General features: G+C 35.7%; 1 protein-coding gene across 9 annotated transcripts in view; it reads right to left on the bottom strand.

Moving 5' to 3' along the window:
- Window positions 1-14,543, bottom strand: part of LOC121301569 (mitogen-activated protein kinase 10) — a 73,749-nt gene that overhangs the window by 32,662 nt on the left and 26,544 nt on the right. For all 9 annotated transcript variants that reach the window (XM_041231080.1, XM_041231071.1, XM_041231096.1 and 6 more), the window contains one exon: window positions 7,117-7,286. In XM_041231080.1, the coding sequence (XP_041087014.1) occupies window positions 7,117-7,286 (170 nt within the window). The remainder of the gene's footprint in view (window positions 1-7,116; window positions 7,287-14,543) is intronic.

The following is a 14,543-nucleotide window of genomic DNA, read 5'->3' as shown; positions in this document are numbered from 1 at the left end:
GCATTAAAAAAGTTAGTCAAGATACAACTGAGGATTGATCCCACTATTTCATAAACCTAGATTCAAAATGAGTCTACATTTTCCCCAATTCTATGTGGTTAAACGGTCTGTTTTGTATTTCGCATTCAACCTTTTATCCATAGTTTGGCCCTTCAGGTCAAGTGAGAAGGCATTGATTCGTGATATTTTCATGCATCTAAAGCCAAATGCATACTTTGCATCCTTTTTATTGAAGTTATAGTAACACTGAAATCAAATTTCAATTACAGAACAATGAAAAGTATTACACATTTAAAAGTGTGTGTTTTATTGAAAATATGTCTGTCAGTGAACTTTTAAAAAGTATGCATTGCAAATGAACTGCATTTGAAACCTGCATGTCCCATTCTGATCACAGGCATTTTTAAACCACAAAAGCAAGGCATCGTCGCTCAACATCAGGTACTGAGCAAATCAGAAACACTGACGACTTGCATCCACAGTTTGCTGTTCATAAGCCTATATTATTGTACTGCACTATGGTAACTCGAAATGCATCATAGACTCTGTAGTCCCCAAACAGCACTAAAATGCAGTACAGAGGCGCTAATGTGGATAATACAAGTTAATACATTTCCCAATAGCCTTTACACTCAGGTGTTTGAAATACAGCACTTCGTTTTATTCACATTTTTCTTCCCTGCACTACAGGAAATTTGTGTCAAGTGAATTAATATTATAAGAAGCAAATTACAATAAGCGACTGCTAAATTTTGCAGAGACCTTGTAGAAAATCCATACTCGTATCAGGAAATGTGTCATATCTGCGTTCATTTTAACGAGAATTCACTGTATATCATAAAAATTTTTAGCTATTCTTAGAAGACAACACTTGTTTTTAAAATGCTTTTTGACAGTAAGCTACGGTTAACAGCATTGATGACTCACTAGTAATTCTTCCATATGCATATTATCCACAAGTAACCAGTCAAGACTACCAGTTTATCCTCAAATTGCAAGACACAGACAGACTGTTCGTTAATCATTGCTTTGTCTGCATTTTGTTTTGACTACATTTTGATAGCTTTGCAACAGGGTTGTTAAAAGCTTATGTATGAGACAACAGAGAATCTAAACAACATTATTTGTGAATATATAATCAACTTACTGCTTGGGGTCCAGAACAACAGTCCTTGGCTGAAGTCTGAAGTTGTTTCTTATTAGTTTCATAATTTTAACAAGAGAATTTGCACCCAACTGCTTTAGTAGGATTCCCTGAATGTTTGCTATTTGAAAAACTATCACACAATATAGTAAAAATTGCATCTCCTGTTTACCGTTTTTTGGGAAGATAATAATCTAAAAATCAACAGAATAAAAAGCTGTCAGGTTGAGTAATATCATTAGCAGCTGCTCCCGTTCCATTTCTGCTTGTTGTCTTGACAGCGAGAAACAGCGGTGGTGGAAGCTTTTTACGATTGGGGAGAGAAGCTATTTGTAGTGTTCCCAACGTAACACAATACTGAAAATAACTAAGGTCCTATCTAATTCACGACGAGATCTTAAAAAAATGCAGCTCAATTGCGGCCAAAGCATGAAAAATGGCAGGAATGCGGTTCTAGTGCCTTAATTAAGGTCATTTAAAAAGCCTTACAAACAGCGTTTCATTTCCTTACTTCATAAAAATACCGATCTGAAAGAGCAGAATGGTGAAATACTAGCATTATTTTTAATGCCAATTTTAAATACATGTATAAGTAGAAATGTTTTTACAGTAAATCGCTTACAAAATATCAAGTTCAGAAAAGTTTCTAGACTGACTGGTGCATTTATAATATTTCACAGCAAATAAAATTGAAACACAAAAGCGAGCCCAGACATAAAGGCAGTACATTTCAAACAAAAATGCCCTTGCTACATTTTTCAGAAACTGCCAAGCATGGTCTAATAGCACTGACAAATACACCTTTTTTTAAAACTGTTACAGGCTTCGTTTTTGCTTGAATTCATGCTGTCCTGTCTGTACAAGAACACCTGTGATCAAGTGAGCATTCCATAAGGCTTTACTGGAAAACTGTTCTTCACTTCAGGTATCTACCTCTTTAAAAAGGTATATAAAAGAAGAACAAGGTACCTGTAACTTTTTTATTTTGTAACTAGGAGTTGTGTGAACGTTAGTGTATTTGTGTAAGTATTAAAAGTTGCAGACAGTTGCTATGGTGAGAAATGTTTTTCAGCTATTTTAACAGCATTGACAGCTGTGACATGACACTTCAATATAAATCAGAACTTGACACTCTGAGGTAAACAGTGCTGGGCTTTATTCACTTCTCCACAGCCATATTTCAAATCAGAACTCGCAAATGACATTTCAAAGTGCAATTCCCTTTCAACAAATCACATTTTTGTTCAGCCACTGGGCATGTAATATATATAAGTATGTATAAATTATGTTTGGAATTAAGTAATCTAAAAGGAAAAATTAAAATGGCATAATGTAATTTTCAGCAATCCAGCCATACCAGGGGTCTCCAATTCTGGTCCTGGAGGGCCGGTGTCACTCCTGGTTGTCTTAATTAACTGGACCAATTAAGCTTCTAATAAGCACTTAATTTGTGCAATTAAGTAATTTATGGTACAGTTGGAATAAAAACCAGGAGGGACACCGGCCCTCCAAGACCAGGATTTAAGACCCATGAGTTATACAAATAGCAGTCTATTTAGTACATGAAGATACATTCTGATATACATTTAATTTCTATTGAGCGTACCTTCTAACAATTGCCAATGGTATCAAATCGTTCAAAGTAAACAAATTTTACTTAAGAATTCTAAGCAAGATTTCCACTCAGGGACTGCTGTGCCACCCAAACCCCAGTTGCTCACTTCTAATTAAGCTGAACGAAATTCCATTGCTTTCCACCTCCATTAGGATTAGATGTGAAAAGTAGTTGGATAGGAGTAAAGTAAAGAGTAAACAGGAACTATACTTGATAAGCAGCTGTAGAACCAGCTCATCCTAAGGCAGCTTTGGTCAAACTTGTAAGTGTAAATGCAATATAAGCGTCAAGGAAAACACTGAACTGACAACAATTAAATTTCAAGAAAGCCAATTTCTTATTGAATTTGCAGTTCTCTGGCCCACCAAACCACAGTCATAAACTAAACAATGAGAGACGGGGATGTGGATGAAATCCAGCTATACCACTCACGGTATAACTAGTAGTGATGTATGACCATGTTCTGAAACACCGAGTTGAATAATGAGATCAATTTCAGTAGAACATGGTTTAGATGTGGTGCAAAATACCATGCATGGTCTGATAATAGTTATGCATAGCAAATCAGGGTTGACCATGTTAGTAGTAGAATGAAATAAAGAGAACCTTTTTGAACCATTAACACATTCACATTAGATTTTATACAGTAATTCTGCACTCATGTTACAAGGGGTATTGTGTATAATACTGGCCTGCTGAGTACAAGCAGCAAAATGCTGCTTTGGCTTGCTCAAGATTAGATTAGATCTTCAAATAGACCTGTCATGAACAATTAGTCTAAATACAACTTGTTAGACCTCACAATCCCTCTGAATCTGTCAAATGGTCTGAAGTCAGACATATACTTTGCAAGCTGTATAATTTGTACCCACAGCTATTTATGAATTAGTATTCTATTTTGTACGGTTCCTAACAATACCCAAATCATTTGTTAGACTAAATTTGAGTAAACCAATAGAAACGGACAGGCCTGTCTGTATTTTTTAACAATACTATAAACTGCAGGAACCCTGTTATGCAGTCAAATTCATTTGCATGGTTTGTATGGAATCCCATGGCATGAAATCTTGCACATAATATCAATCAATCAATCAATCAATCAATCTTTATATTATACAGCGCCTTTCATAGTGGACCACCATCACAAAGTGCTTTACAAGATGCAGTAAAAAGAAAATCCATAATACTTAAAATACATAGATACATAGAAAAAAAAAAAAAAATATATATATATATATATATATATATATATATATATATATATATATATATATATATATATATGTAATAATTGATATGTATTTTTTTTTTGTATACAACTGTAAGTCACCCTGGGTAAGGGCATCTGCTAAAAAAATAATATATAATAATAATAATAATAATAATAATAATAATAATAATAATAATAATAACAATGTGCAATTTGTATTCAGTCTGCTGAAACCTGCTGTAACAGAAGGACTAAATTTCTTTTTGCTTCTTTTTGCTATTAATCCTTCACTTAATAGTCCTACCCTTGACATTGGCTCCTCTCACAGCTGCAATGACTTCTTACATTTCTTTAAAAATGAAATACTAGACATCAGAAATGAGATTCCACAGGCACCTTCTATTAAGGAGGACTCCAGCACATCTACATCTCTGAAGGCTACTATGATGGATTTTTCTTTGATTACCTTATTAATAGATGTTCATGGTGTTATTAATACCCATATTTCAAAAATTATAAATGGTTCACTTTCCTCCGGTAGAGTTCCCTTAGCACTTAAAGGGCACCTTTACTTAAATAATGTTTTACTTAAATTATTAATTTGTTATAAAACTGGAAAAATAAAATGTAAAATAAACTGTTTCTGTGCCCATATTTTGTGATAAAAGTGGATCCTAAGCCATGGCCTCTAGAAACGCTCCATTTGTGTCTGCCTCACCTGTGATGTAGTCGGAGGCTGGAACACAGCGCACGCTGTACTGACAGACAGACACAGTGTGAAAGACAAGGTCTGTGATGGTAAACAAGTACAGATGGCAAAGAGCTCTTATCAGGAAATTGAAAAAATAATTGAAATAATAGTAGAAATAATAACGCATATGTGTTAAGGAGGGGTGTCTCTGAATAAATCCAAATGAATCTTGCTAAAAAATACAATCGCTCTCAAAAGAGAAAACTTGGAATAGGTAATGAGGCAGACTGTGTATTATAGAGACTGGAGAAAACTCGCCACCGGAATTCTTTGGATTTCCAGGATGCACCGCTTCGGCTCGGACGGATGCTGCAATGTTGAATCAGCTGAGTTGACCACCTTGTGTATATAGAAGATCTTCGGGTTTGTGTGAGTAAAACAGCAGGATTTCTCGGACAAGTCCGTGCATGAAAGGAACTGTGGTACGGCATCATCATGATGTTTAGCAATGAAAACGGTGCCACACTTGTTATTAAAAGCTAAAATATACTTTATTGTTTCACATGTTAAAAACAAAAGAAAAAGTGAGGGACAGTGTTTCCAGGTGTGTGTGTGTGTGTGCGTGCGTGCGTGCGTGCGTGCGTGCGTGCGTGCGTGCTTGTGTACAGCTGTCGTCAAAAGTTTACATACAGTACCCCAATGTACCAATATTCCATACATTAGGGAATATAAGCTTTTGACGACAACTGTATTTGTATATGTATATGTATACCTACACTGCAAACACACAGACTGTACACACGTTTTGCAAACCTGTTGAATAATGTAACCTTAACATACTGAATTACAATTATGTTCATATAGTACACTGCATTATAGTACAAGACAAATGTGTGTGACAGATGCATTAACAATCCTCATTTTTTTGAGGATGCAACATCGATAATGGATAATTGCAAAGCATATGACATGATTTATTTAGATTTCCAGAAAGCTTTTGACAAAGTCCCGCACAAAAGATTAATTCTCAAACTGAACGCAGTTGGGATTCAAGGAAACGCATGTACATGGATTAGGGAGTGGTTAACATGTAGAAAACAGAAAGTACTGATTAGAGGAAAAACCTCAGAATGGAGTGTGGTAACCAGCGGTGTACCACAGGGATCAGTATTAGGTCTTCTGCTATTCCTAATCTACATTAATGATTTAGATTCTGGTATAGTAAGCAAACTTGTTAAATTTGCAGACGACACAAAAGTAGAAGGAGTGGCAAACACTGTTGCAGCAACAAAGGCCATTCAAAATGATCTAGACAAGATTCAGAACTGGGCAGACACATGGCAAATGACATTTAATAGAGAAAAGTGTAAGGTACTGCACGCAGGAAATAAAAATGTACATTATAAATATCATATGGGAGATACTGAAATTGGAGAAGGAATCTATGAAAAAGACCTAGGAGTTTTTGTTGACTCAGAAATGTCTTCATCTAGACAATGTGGGGAAGCTATAAAAAAGGCTAACAAGATGCTCGGATACATTGTGAAAAGTGTTGAATTTAAACCAAGGGAAGTAATGTTAAAACTGTACAATGCACTAGTAAGACCTCATCTTGAATATTGTGTGCAGTTCTGGTCACCTCACTATAAAAAAGATATTGCTGCTCTAGAAAGAGTGCAAAGAAGAGCGACCAGAATTATTCCGGGCTTAAAAGGCATGTCATATGCAGACAGGCTAAAAGAATTGAATCTGTTCAGTCTTGAACAAAGAAGACTACGTGGCGACCTAATTCAAGCATTCAAAATTCTAAAAGGTATTGACAGTGTCGACCCAAGGGACTTTTTCAGCCTGAAAAAAGAAACAAGGACCAGGGGTCACAAATGGAGTTTAGACAAAGGGGCATTCAGAACAGAAAATAGGAGGCACTTTTTTACACAGAGAATTGTGAGGGTCTGGAATCAACTCCCCAGTAATGTTGTTGAAGCTGACACCCTGGGATCCTTCAAGAAGCTGCTTGATGAGATTTTGGGATCAATAAGCTACTAACAACCAAACGAGCAAGATGGGCCGAATGGCCTCCTCTCGTTTGTAAACTTTCTTATGTTCTTATGTTCTTATGTTCTTATGCATCTACGCCGATTGCAAATGTACAGAATTATTGAAAAAAATGCACTTGCTGTTGAACAGTTTGGACATGATGCATAACTAAATAAGTAGACACTACAGTATATAACTGTACTCATTTTAGCTGCCTGAATTCTTAAGGGACAGAACTGACAATGTGCCAAGATGTTTGCAGTTCTTGTTGTCATTCTTAGTAGAAAGAAATCATCAATCAGAGAGAAAACTGACCTAGTTTTACAGTTCAACTGGAAGCTAAATAAAAAAAATGCTTAGGCTGATAGGAAATAAATTGGTTACAAAATGAGCACAATAAATGCTTATGTGGGACTCACCAAACTATCCCCTGAGCCCCGGAACCAATGGGCTTGAGGTTCTGGTACCGTTTGAGAACTGTGAAGGTAGAGTCTCCCACTTCCACGCTGTAGAACTGGTTGTCCACTTTGCTTTTGCTCATGTTGTAATGTTTGGCGATGTATGAAACATCCACTTGTTTACCAAATCCCTGTTAAAATAAAAAATAAAATATCAACAACACAATTAGAATATGGGTGGCTTGTAACTCTTACGATTGTTAGCAGTGATTCTGTGAAAGATCAAGTTAAGGGATCAATTTTACTTCTCCTTCAGGTTCTTTGTAGATCACTTATTTACAGTATCTTAATGCAACCATAAAAGGTTAATTTCTTGGATTTATCAATTGACCAAGTGATTGTGTCCAGCCAAATGCAAGTTTCAGTCCTCCTGCAAATATAATACAAATTATAAAATCGCATGCATTCCCTTTGTATGTGATATTCTCTAATGAACACATTGCTTTACTTATTTCAATTTGAACAAAATAACAAGGTTGTTCATTATGGGTTGCAACATGCCACTTAATATTTATATAGTAGCATCAGATGCTTTATTAAAACTGAATTCTGGCAGTTACTGCACTGTACATTTATATGTCAGACTTTTTTCAGCCTAACAAGGAGGCGATATTAATGCAAAGTATCAATTAGGCATGTGCAAAAACATGTGGCTAAAATCTCTCCCCACTCCCCTCTTCAGATTCTTTTTTTAGTGGATAACGTTTCAATGTTTTTTTCTTAAATGAAAGACCAGATGCAAAACGACCTATTCTCAAACCTATAACTCAAGTAACGATTAATGGATTGAATTGGGTAATAGTGATCCTAAACGGTTCATCTCTATTCAGTAATGCGATTCTCGCTCACCCCCCAACCCGGAGTTACACCTGATACAAAATGCAGAGCCACGAGCACATACTAGTGTTAAAGAATACTTAAAAGGCAGGAGAGCTGCAGTTTTTCAGTCAACAAAAAGCAATTAACTGGTTCCAAACCCATGAGTGTTGAATTGAAATCAGTACAATTTTTTTTGTATTCATTTATTTTACTAATTGTTGCACCTTCAACCTCATGAGTTTTTTTAAAGACAGTTTTTTATGAATAAAGTTTGATATTCATTATGTACAGATTAATGAAGGTCAATCTGTATTTATTCATAAAATTAGCTCCTTAAAGTGTTGTGAATATGGGCCTATTACAGTGGGATACCCTCAAAATTGTTCCAATCAGTTCCTATATACTCTATGCAGTATAACTGACCCTCGTCTGGACTGGGATGATCTTGACTTTCAGTGTTGTGCCCCACTGGCCTAGTATATGTGCTTCCCTATTAGCAGTAATGAATACACTAATCTAAAAAATCATCTCTGTGCTAGTATTTGTTGTCATCCTGTATCACATATATAGGTTGCTTAAAGTATATAAAGAAGGTTACACAGATATTAAACAAAATGTATATTACAAACGCTACAAATTAGGTTTTCTAAAGCTTTTATCACTTAGCAATGTCAACTATATACGTAAATAACCTTTAAGTCTAAATAACAGTGCATGAACATATTAGGTAGTATTGCCTGAAACCGAGCCTATAATGCATTCCCAGAATTGATTTTTCTTTTGAGTGATGACAAGAATACAAGAAAGCTACCAGCATTCAAATGATCTTCTGCTTCAGATAATGTTAACATTTGGATAATATTGGCAGATTTTCCAAAAATAAGTCATGTGCTTCTAACATTCTTAGGACGCATAGTAAAATGGAAAATCTAATTTATAACCATTAATCCAAATAAACATGAAGGATGTGGGGCATTAAGTCAGGCATGCCACGTTAACTTCCCCATAAAATTTCAACCAATGCATCTCAATCTCGATATATGGAAAACCTGATTATATTCTGATATTCAACACTGTTTAAACAGGGTCTATAATAGTGTCAAACATATATGGACAGTCTAGCTTTTCAAATTCAGCAGAGAAAGGGTCTGTGCTACACAGCCCATTATTCCACTGTACACTATAAAACACTTCTGTGGCAAGAAAAAGTGAGTTGCTACATTTTTAACATCAATATTCTGTTTGTGTTTGAGGCAAAGGAGTTCATGCATATTAATTCATGATCTGCTCTGAACGTTTATGAAAAGATCAAATAATTTTCACTGACAATGTCCATGTCAAATATATCTCAAAGGGATCATTAATCTAACTTTTAGACAGCTGTTAACAAGTGAGAAATACTTGATATTCATCAATACCAATACACACTGTCAATAGTGCTTTTGAAATAACAGTGACAGCATGTCATATTTGGAACATGTAATTTCTCATTCTTGTGGAATATGTGCCTGATCATTTTCTCTCGGTTTGAAGAGGAAGCAATATGCTGAATAATCTTCTGATTGAATGTACCTGTATTTGACAATACTATAATTGTTTGTGTTTCAAGGTTTCAAGGGTGTGCAGCTTTGCAGGCCCACTTCCATCACAAAAGCTTGTATCAGTATGTTAGGGTAGACTATGTAATGATTAGCCAAAGTGTGCTTTCTTTTTATAACCAATGGCAAGTAACAATATAAACAAGATGAGACGACATTATAACGATGGTGCCTAGTTACTAAAAATGATAGCGGCTGTTTGTGTAACTTCTTTAAAGGACAGTAGTGCCATAATTAAATCACCAAAGCCAGACCCTCTGATCGCTGTCATTTCCAGAAAAGAAAAACTTTTATAAATGATGCTTATAAATGAAAATCTTCACAATAAATGAACATTTTCTCTTGTTAAATTAGACCAGTTAAAGCTCCCATTACCATTCTGAAAAACCAGGGGATGAGACTGAAAGAAAGCAGAGGAGCAGGCATTGGAAGCCTGCAGTCATCTATACAATCTTGAGCAATTAAAGTCTCATTTATCACTGGAACATCTCACAGCTGTACTAATGGTAATATAACTCGTTTGAATCTCATTAACAATGATTCACTGTAATTACAATATTTTATTGAAATGAGAATAAGCTCCAGCACAGTTTTCATTATTTACATTTTTTGTAAAACATTTGTACACTAAATAATTGAAAAACCTTGCTTCTGTCTTCTATCAAAACTTCCTGACACAGAAAAAAATTATCATTGCTGAAAAAATCATTGCTGGATAGCGTCTTATAAAGCTGAAGTAATATAACTACATAATGCGTATGTACAGTGCCGAGAAAAAGTTTGTGAACCCTTTAGGATTTTCACATATTTCAAACCTAAAATGTTATTAGATCTTAGTCTAAGTCCTAATAATAGATAAAGATAACCTGATTAAAAAAAAATGACATAAAAACATGATACTTTTTCAACATTTATTTATCCACAAATGATTCAACATTCAATACCCATGTGTGAAAAAGTATGTGAACCTTTAGATTCAGTAACTGGTGGCACCCCCTTGAGCAGCAATGACTTCAACTAAGCGTTTCCTGTGACTGTTGGTCAGTCTCTCACATCAGTTTTGAGGAATTTGTTATAGAACTGCTTCAACTGTGTGAAATTTAAGGGCTTCCTTGCATGGACAGCTCGCTTCAGGTCCTGTCACAACATTTCGATGGGGTTTAGGTCCGGACTTTGACTAGGCCATTCTAAAACGCGGAATTTCTTCTTCTGCAGCTATTCTTTTGTAGATCTGCTTGTATGTTTAGGATCACTGTCTTGCTGCACGATCCACTTTTGATTCAGCTTCAGCTCACGGACAGATGGCCTGACAGTCTCCTCTAGAATCTTCTGATACAATGCAGAATTCATACCGGAAAACCATGGTATAAACTGCTACGGCTTTGAAACCGCAACTATTTTTCTATACCATGATTACACGGTTTAAGGTGATATAGGTACGTTTTTTTATTCACTGTTTCTCCATCGGTGAGCCACTGTGTTCATTAGAACTAACTAATGAACATTGACATCTCAAGTTCTGAAAGCTGCCATGCATGAGATTATCCGAGTAGGCTATTAAATAAGTGACATCATATTTAATACAACCAAACCTACTAAACACAAATACTCGAAAATATCAGCAAGAACAAGGCACTGTAACTTTTCACCACTACCTACCTATTAATTTACAAAACCAAAGAAATAAATGGTAGCTATTAACTATATCGGTCAAGAGAAACAAAGTAAGCACACACACAACAGTGCAACTTTATAAAAACTCTACATTTACTACTAAATGACTAAGTCTAAGATGCTACAGGCATTTGTATTATTTTTCTATTTTAAACGGTATTGTAAAGATGTTGCCGTCTCCTCGAGTTGATAGTGTTGTAGGGATTTTGGTTTTAGGTATTCAAAAATTAATACAATTGTATATCAGTAAAAAAAGAAGAAAAAAGTCCCCTAGATGCCACTTAACTTTGCAACACTGTCATACCCACACTAACATTTCTTCTTTCCTTTATGTTCGTTGCTGTTAACATGCAGTCCAAAAAAAAAAAAAATTTGCAGGCTCCGTTTTCTCATCAAGTTTTGCACTGATGTAAGATCAGTGGGCGAGCGCTGCATGTCTTAAAACACGTCGATTGGCTATTGCTAGGTAACACTTTGCTTCTTTTAACTCAAGGGTTTTCAACCTTTTTTTGAAACTGTACCCCTTCTGTTGGGAGGTTTCAACTAAAGTACCCTTTACAATTTTCGCTCACTGAATGGTACCACGGTTGCTATAAAAGGCAGAATAATCTGGTTACCACATTTCTTTTTTCTCCTGTTTATTTAATATACAATTTTACACAACAGTCTGGGACTGACAAACTGCTGAGACAGAAAACCAAACAGCAGACTTCATTCTGAAAACTTGGATGCAAAGAATTAAAAGGTAGTATTTAGGAATCTTTCGATTTCTAATGGGAAAAGTCATTATAAATAATATAAAATAGTCTGCACTGTAAGTGCTTGTCACGTTACTATTTACTTCCCACCTCAGCATAACTGTGTGTGCCGTTTAAAATGTTTACAATATGAAAACATTAGCCTTAAGAAAAAAACTATAAATTAATTACTAACTAAAAATGATCCAAAAGGGACTAAATAACTTTAAGTCGCATTGCACTTTCTGACTTTTGTGTTTTCCTTAGTTTTTCTATTGCAAGTATGAAATGTATCAAACACAGAACACATAACTCAGCCAGCTGCTATTGCTGTTAAAAAAATGCAGCCGCAGTAATAAACAAAAACCGTCAAAGTATCATGACTACTTATGTTTAGACGAGATTGGGTGCGTTAAGTAAGTGAGCGGCTCAGAGAGGTTCAGTAAAAGAATCAACTTAACGACTTGTTCAGTTCTGCTCCTGCTGAGCCGCTCAGAGCGCTCCTGAGCATTTCTCATCACTGATCAGAGGGAGCGAACGGAATGGCCACCTGCAGGAAACAAGTGGAGACGACAGGCAGGATTGACAAATATGTTTGTCAAGAAAGATGAAGTGGTTTCGACTTATGAAGTTATGTACTAATTGGCTGAATAAGATGGTAAAAATTATTGTTTTCGGATTTGTATCATTTAATTTAATTTTTGTAAAATGTAGAGCTGTTTTATGTTTATTATTGTATTATTATTAGGCTTGTAATATTAATATTATTCATAATTTTCATTATTAATGTCGGTATCGTCTGTATTAAACACAGCCCGATATGACGTTCAGTCCAAACATAGCACCAGACTCAGTGAGGTACAGCAGGGGACAGTAACTTCACACAGGGCCATTTCATCTACCATCACCTCAGAAACACAAACAAGCAAAGAATTACTATTCTCCATTTTTAAATGTCGCTCAGCGCTCTCGTGGAGCACAGCGTTAAGTCATTTAAATGAGCTCAGTGTGCTTTCTAAGCGTTCTCACTCTGAGCGGCTCACTTACTTAACGCACCCATTGTGTTTTTTTTTTTCATTAGCCGTTCACTTTGAGCTGCTAAACAAAGATTAAATAACTATACATCATGGTTTCGAGAATATATAAAACCGTTAAAAAATTATCATTATTTTCTCCTACTTTCATTTTTATTTGTGCTTTTCTGAGTCGTCCTGCGTACTCCCTATGACCCTTAGAAGTACTCCCAGCGGTACACATACCACTGGTTAAAAACCCGTCTTAACTAATAGGATGCCGTCCAAACTAGAGACGATAAAGATGAAGAGGGTATTCGGGTGCAATGGTCACATCCTTACCCCCTCTCGTTCCAAACTGAGCCCAGAAGATGTTAATATTTTGGTGTTTCTCCACAGTAATTTTTGAAATAAAAAGGCAGCATTATTTTGCTGAGCCTGTGTGAGCTGGAGTGAACACTACTTCCAGGTAGGTAATGCCTGATAGAACTGTAGTACCAGTTTGTTGTATTTCTTTTAAAACTTTAAATTAAAGTTATTTTTCTTGTTAAAAAATAAGTTGACTTGAGTGTATTTCTTTAAATAGCCATTTAAAAACGGCTAACAAAAAAATGACACAATGCCGTGGTACGATGATAACCGTGGTATATTTTTTGACAGTTATCATACCATCAAAATTTGATACCATGACATCCCTAGTTGGGATGAGGTTCTTCTGTTCGAACGCAGTGTTTGTTTTTTCGCCAAACATAACGTTTCTCATTGAGGCCAAAAAGTTCTACCTTTAACTTGTCTGTCCAGAGAACATTATTCCAAAAGTCTTGTGGATCATCTATATGCTCTTTGGCGAACTGCAGACGGGCAGCAATGTTCTTTTTAGAGAGCAGTGGCTTCCTCCTCCCTACCCTTCCATCAACACCGTTCTTGTTCAGTCTTTTTCATGAACACTCACATTGGCCAAGGCAAGAGTGGCCTGCAGATCCTTGGATGTTACTCTGGGGTTCTCTGTGACTTCCTTGATGATTTTGGTAGGACGACCTCTCCTGGGCAAAGTGACTGTGGTCTTGAGCTTTCTCCATTTGTAGACTATCTGTCGGACAGTGGATTGGTGGAGCCCCAAATCCTTAGAAATGATTTTGTAACCCTTTCTAGACTGATGAGCATTAATAACTGTCTTTCTGAGGTCCTCAGAGATTTCTTTTGATCGTTCATGACGTGTTTCCATACACCTGTCAGGGGTTCACTTACTTTTTCACATACCCTGAATCTTAATTACTCATTGTTTGTCTAATTCCTACATTATTTTGTTTCAAAAGACATGGAATTGGTTAACATAAACCCTATTGGATATTTAAGAAAAGACTGGTTTTGATTCAAGAAGGCTATCATGGTAAAACTATGGAATTTCCATAATTATCATTGGGTTCACAAACTTTTTCTCAGCTCTGTATATGTACAATCAAGCCCTAAATCAATAATGAAAAATAAACAATTTAGAACAAGCATCAGGTTTGATCATTTTTAAAAAACAGATACTCCATTCTGTA

This window comes from Polyodon spathula, chromosome 2, assembly GCF_017654505.1.
Source record: "Polyodon spathula isolate WHYD16114869_AA chromosome 2, ASM1765450v1, whole genome shotgun sequence".
Lineage (NCBI taxonomy): Eukaryota > Metazoa > Chordata > Actinopteri > Acipenseriformes > Polyodontidae > Polyodon > Polyodon spathula.
Note: the sequence above shows the minus strand (reverse complement) of the source record. Positions and strands in the feature narration are given on the sequence as shown.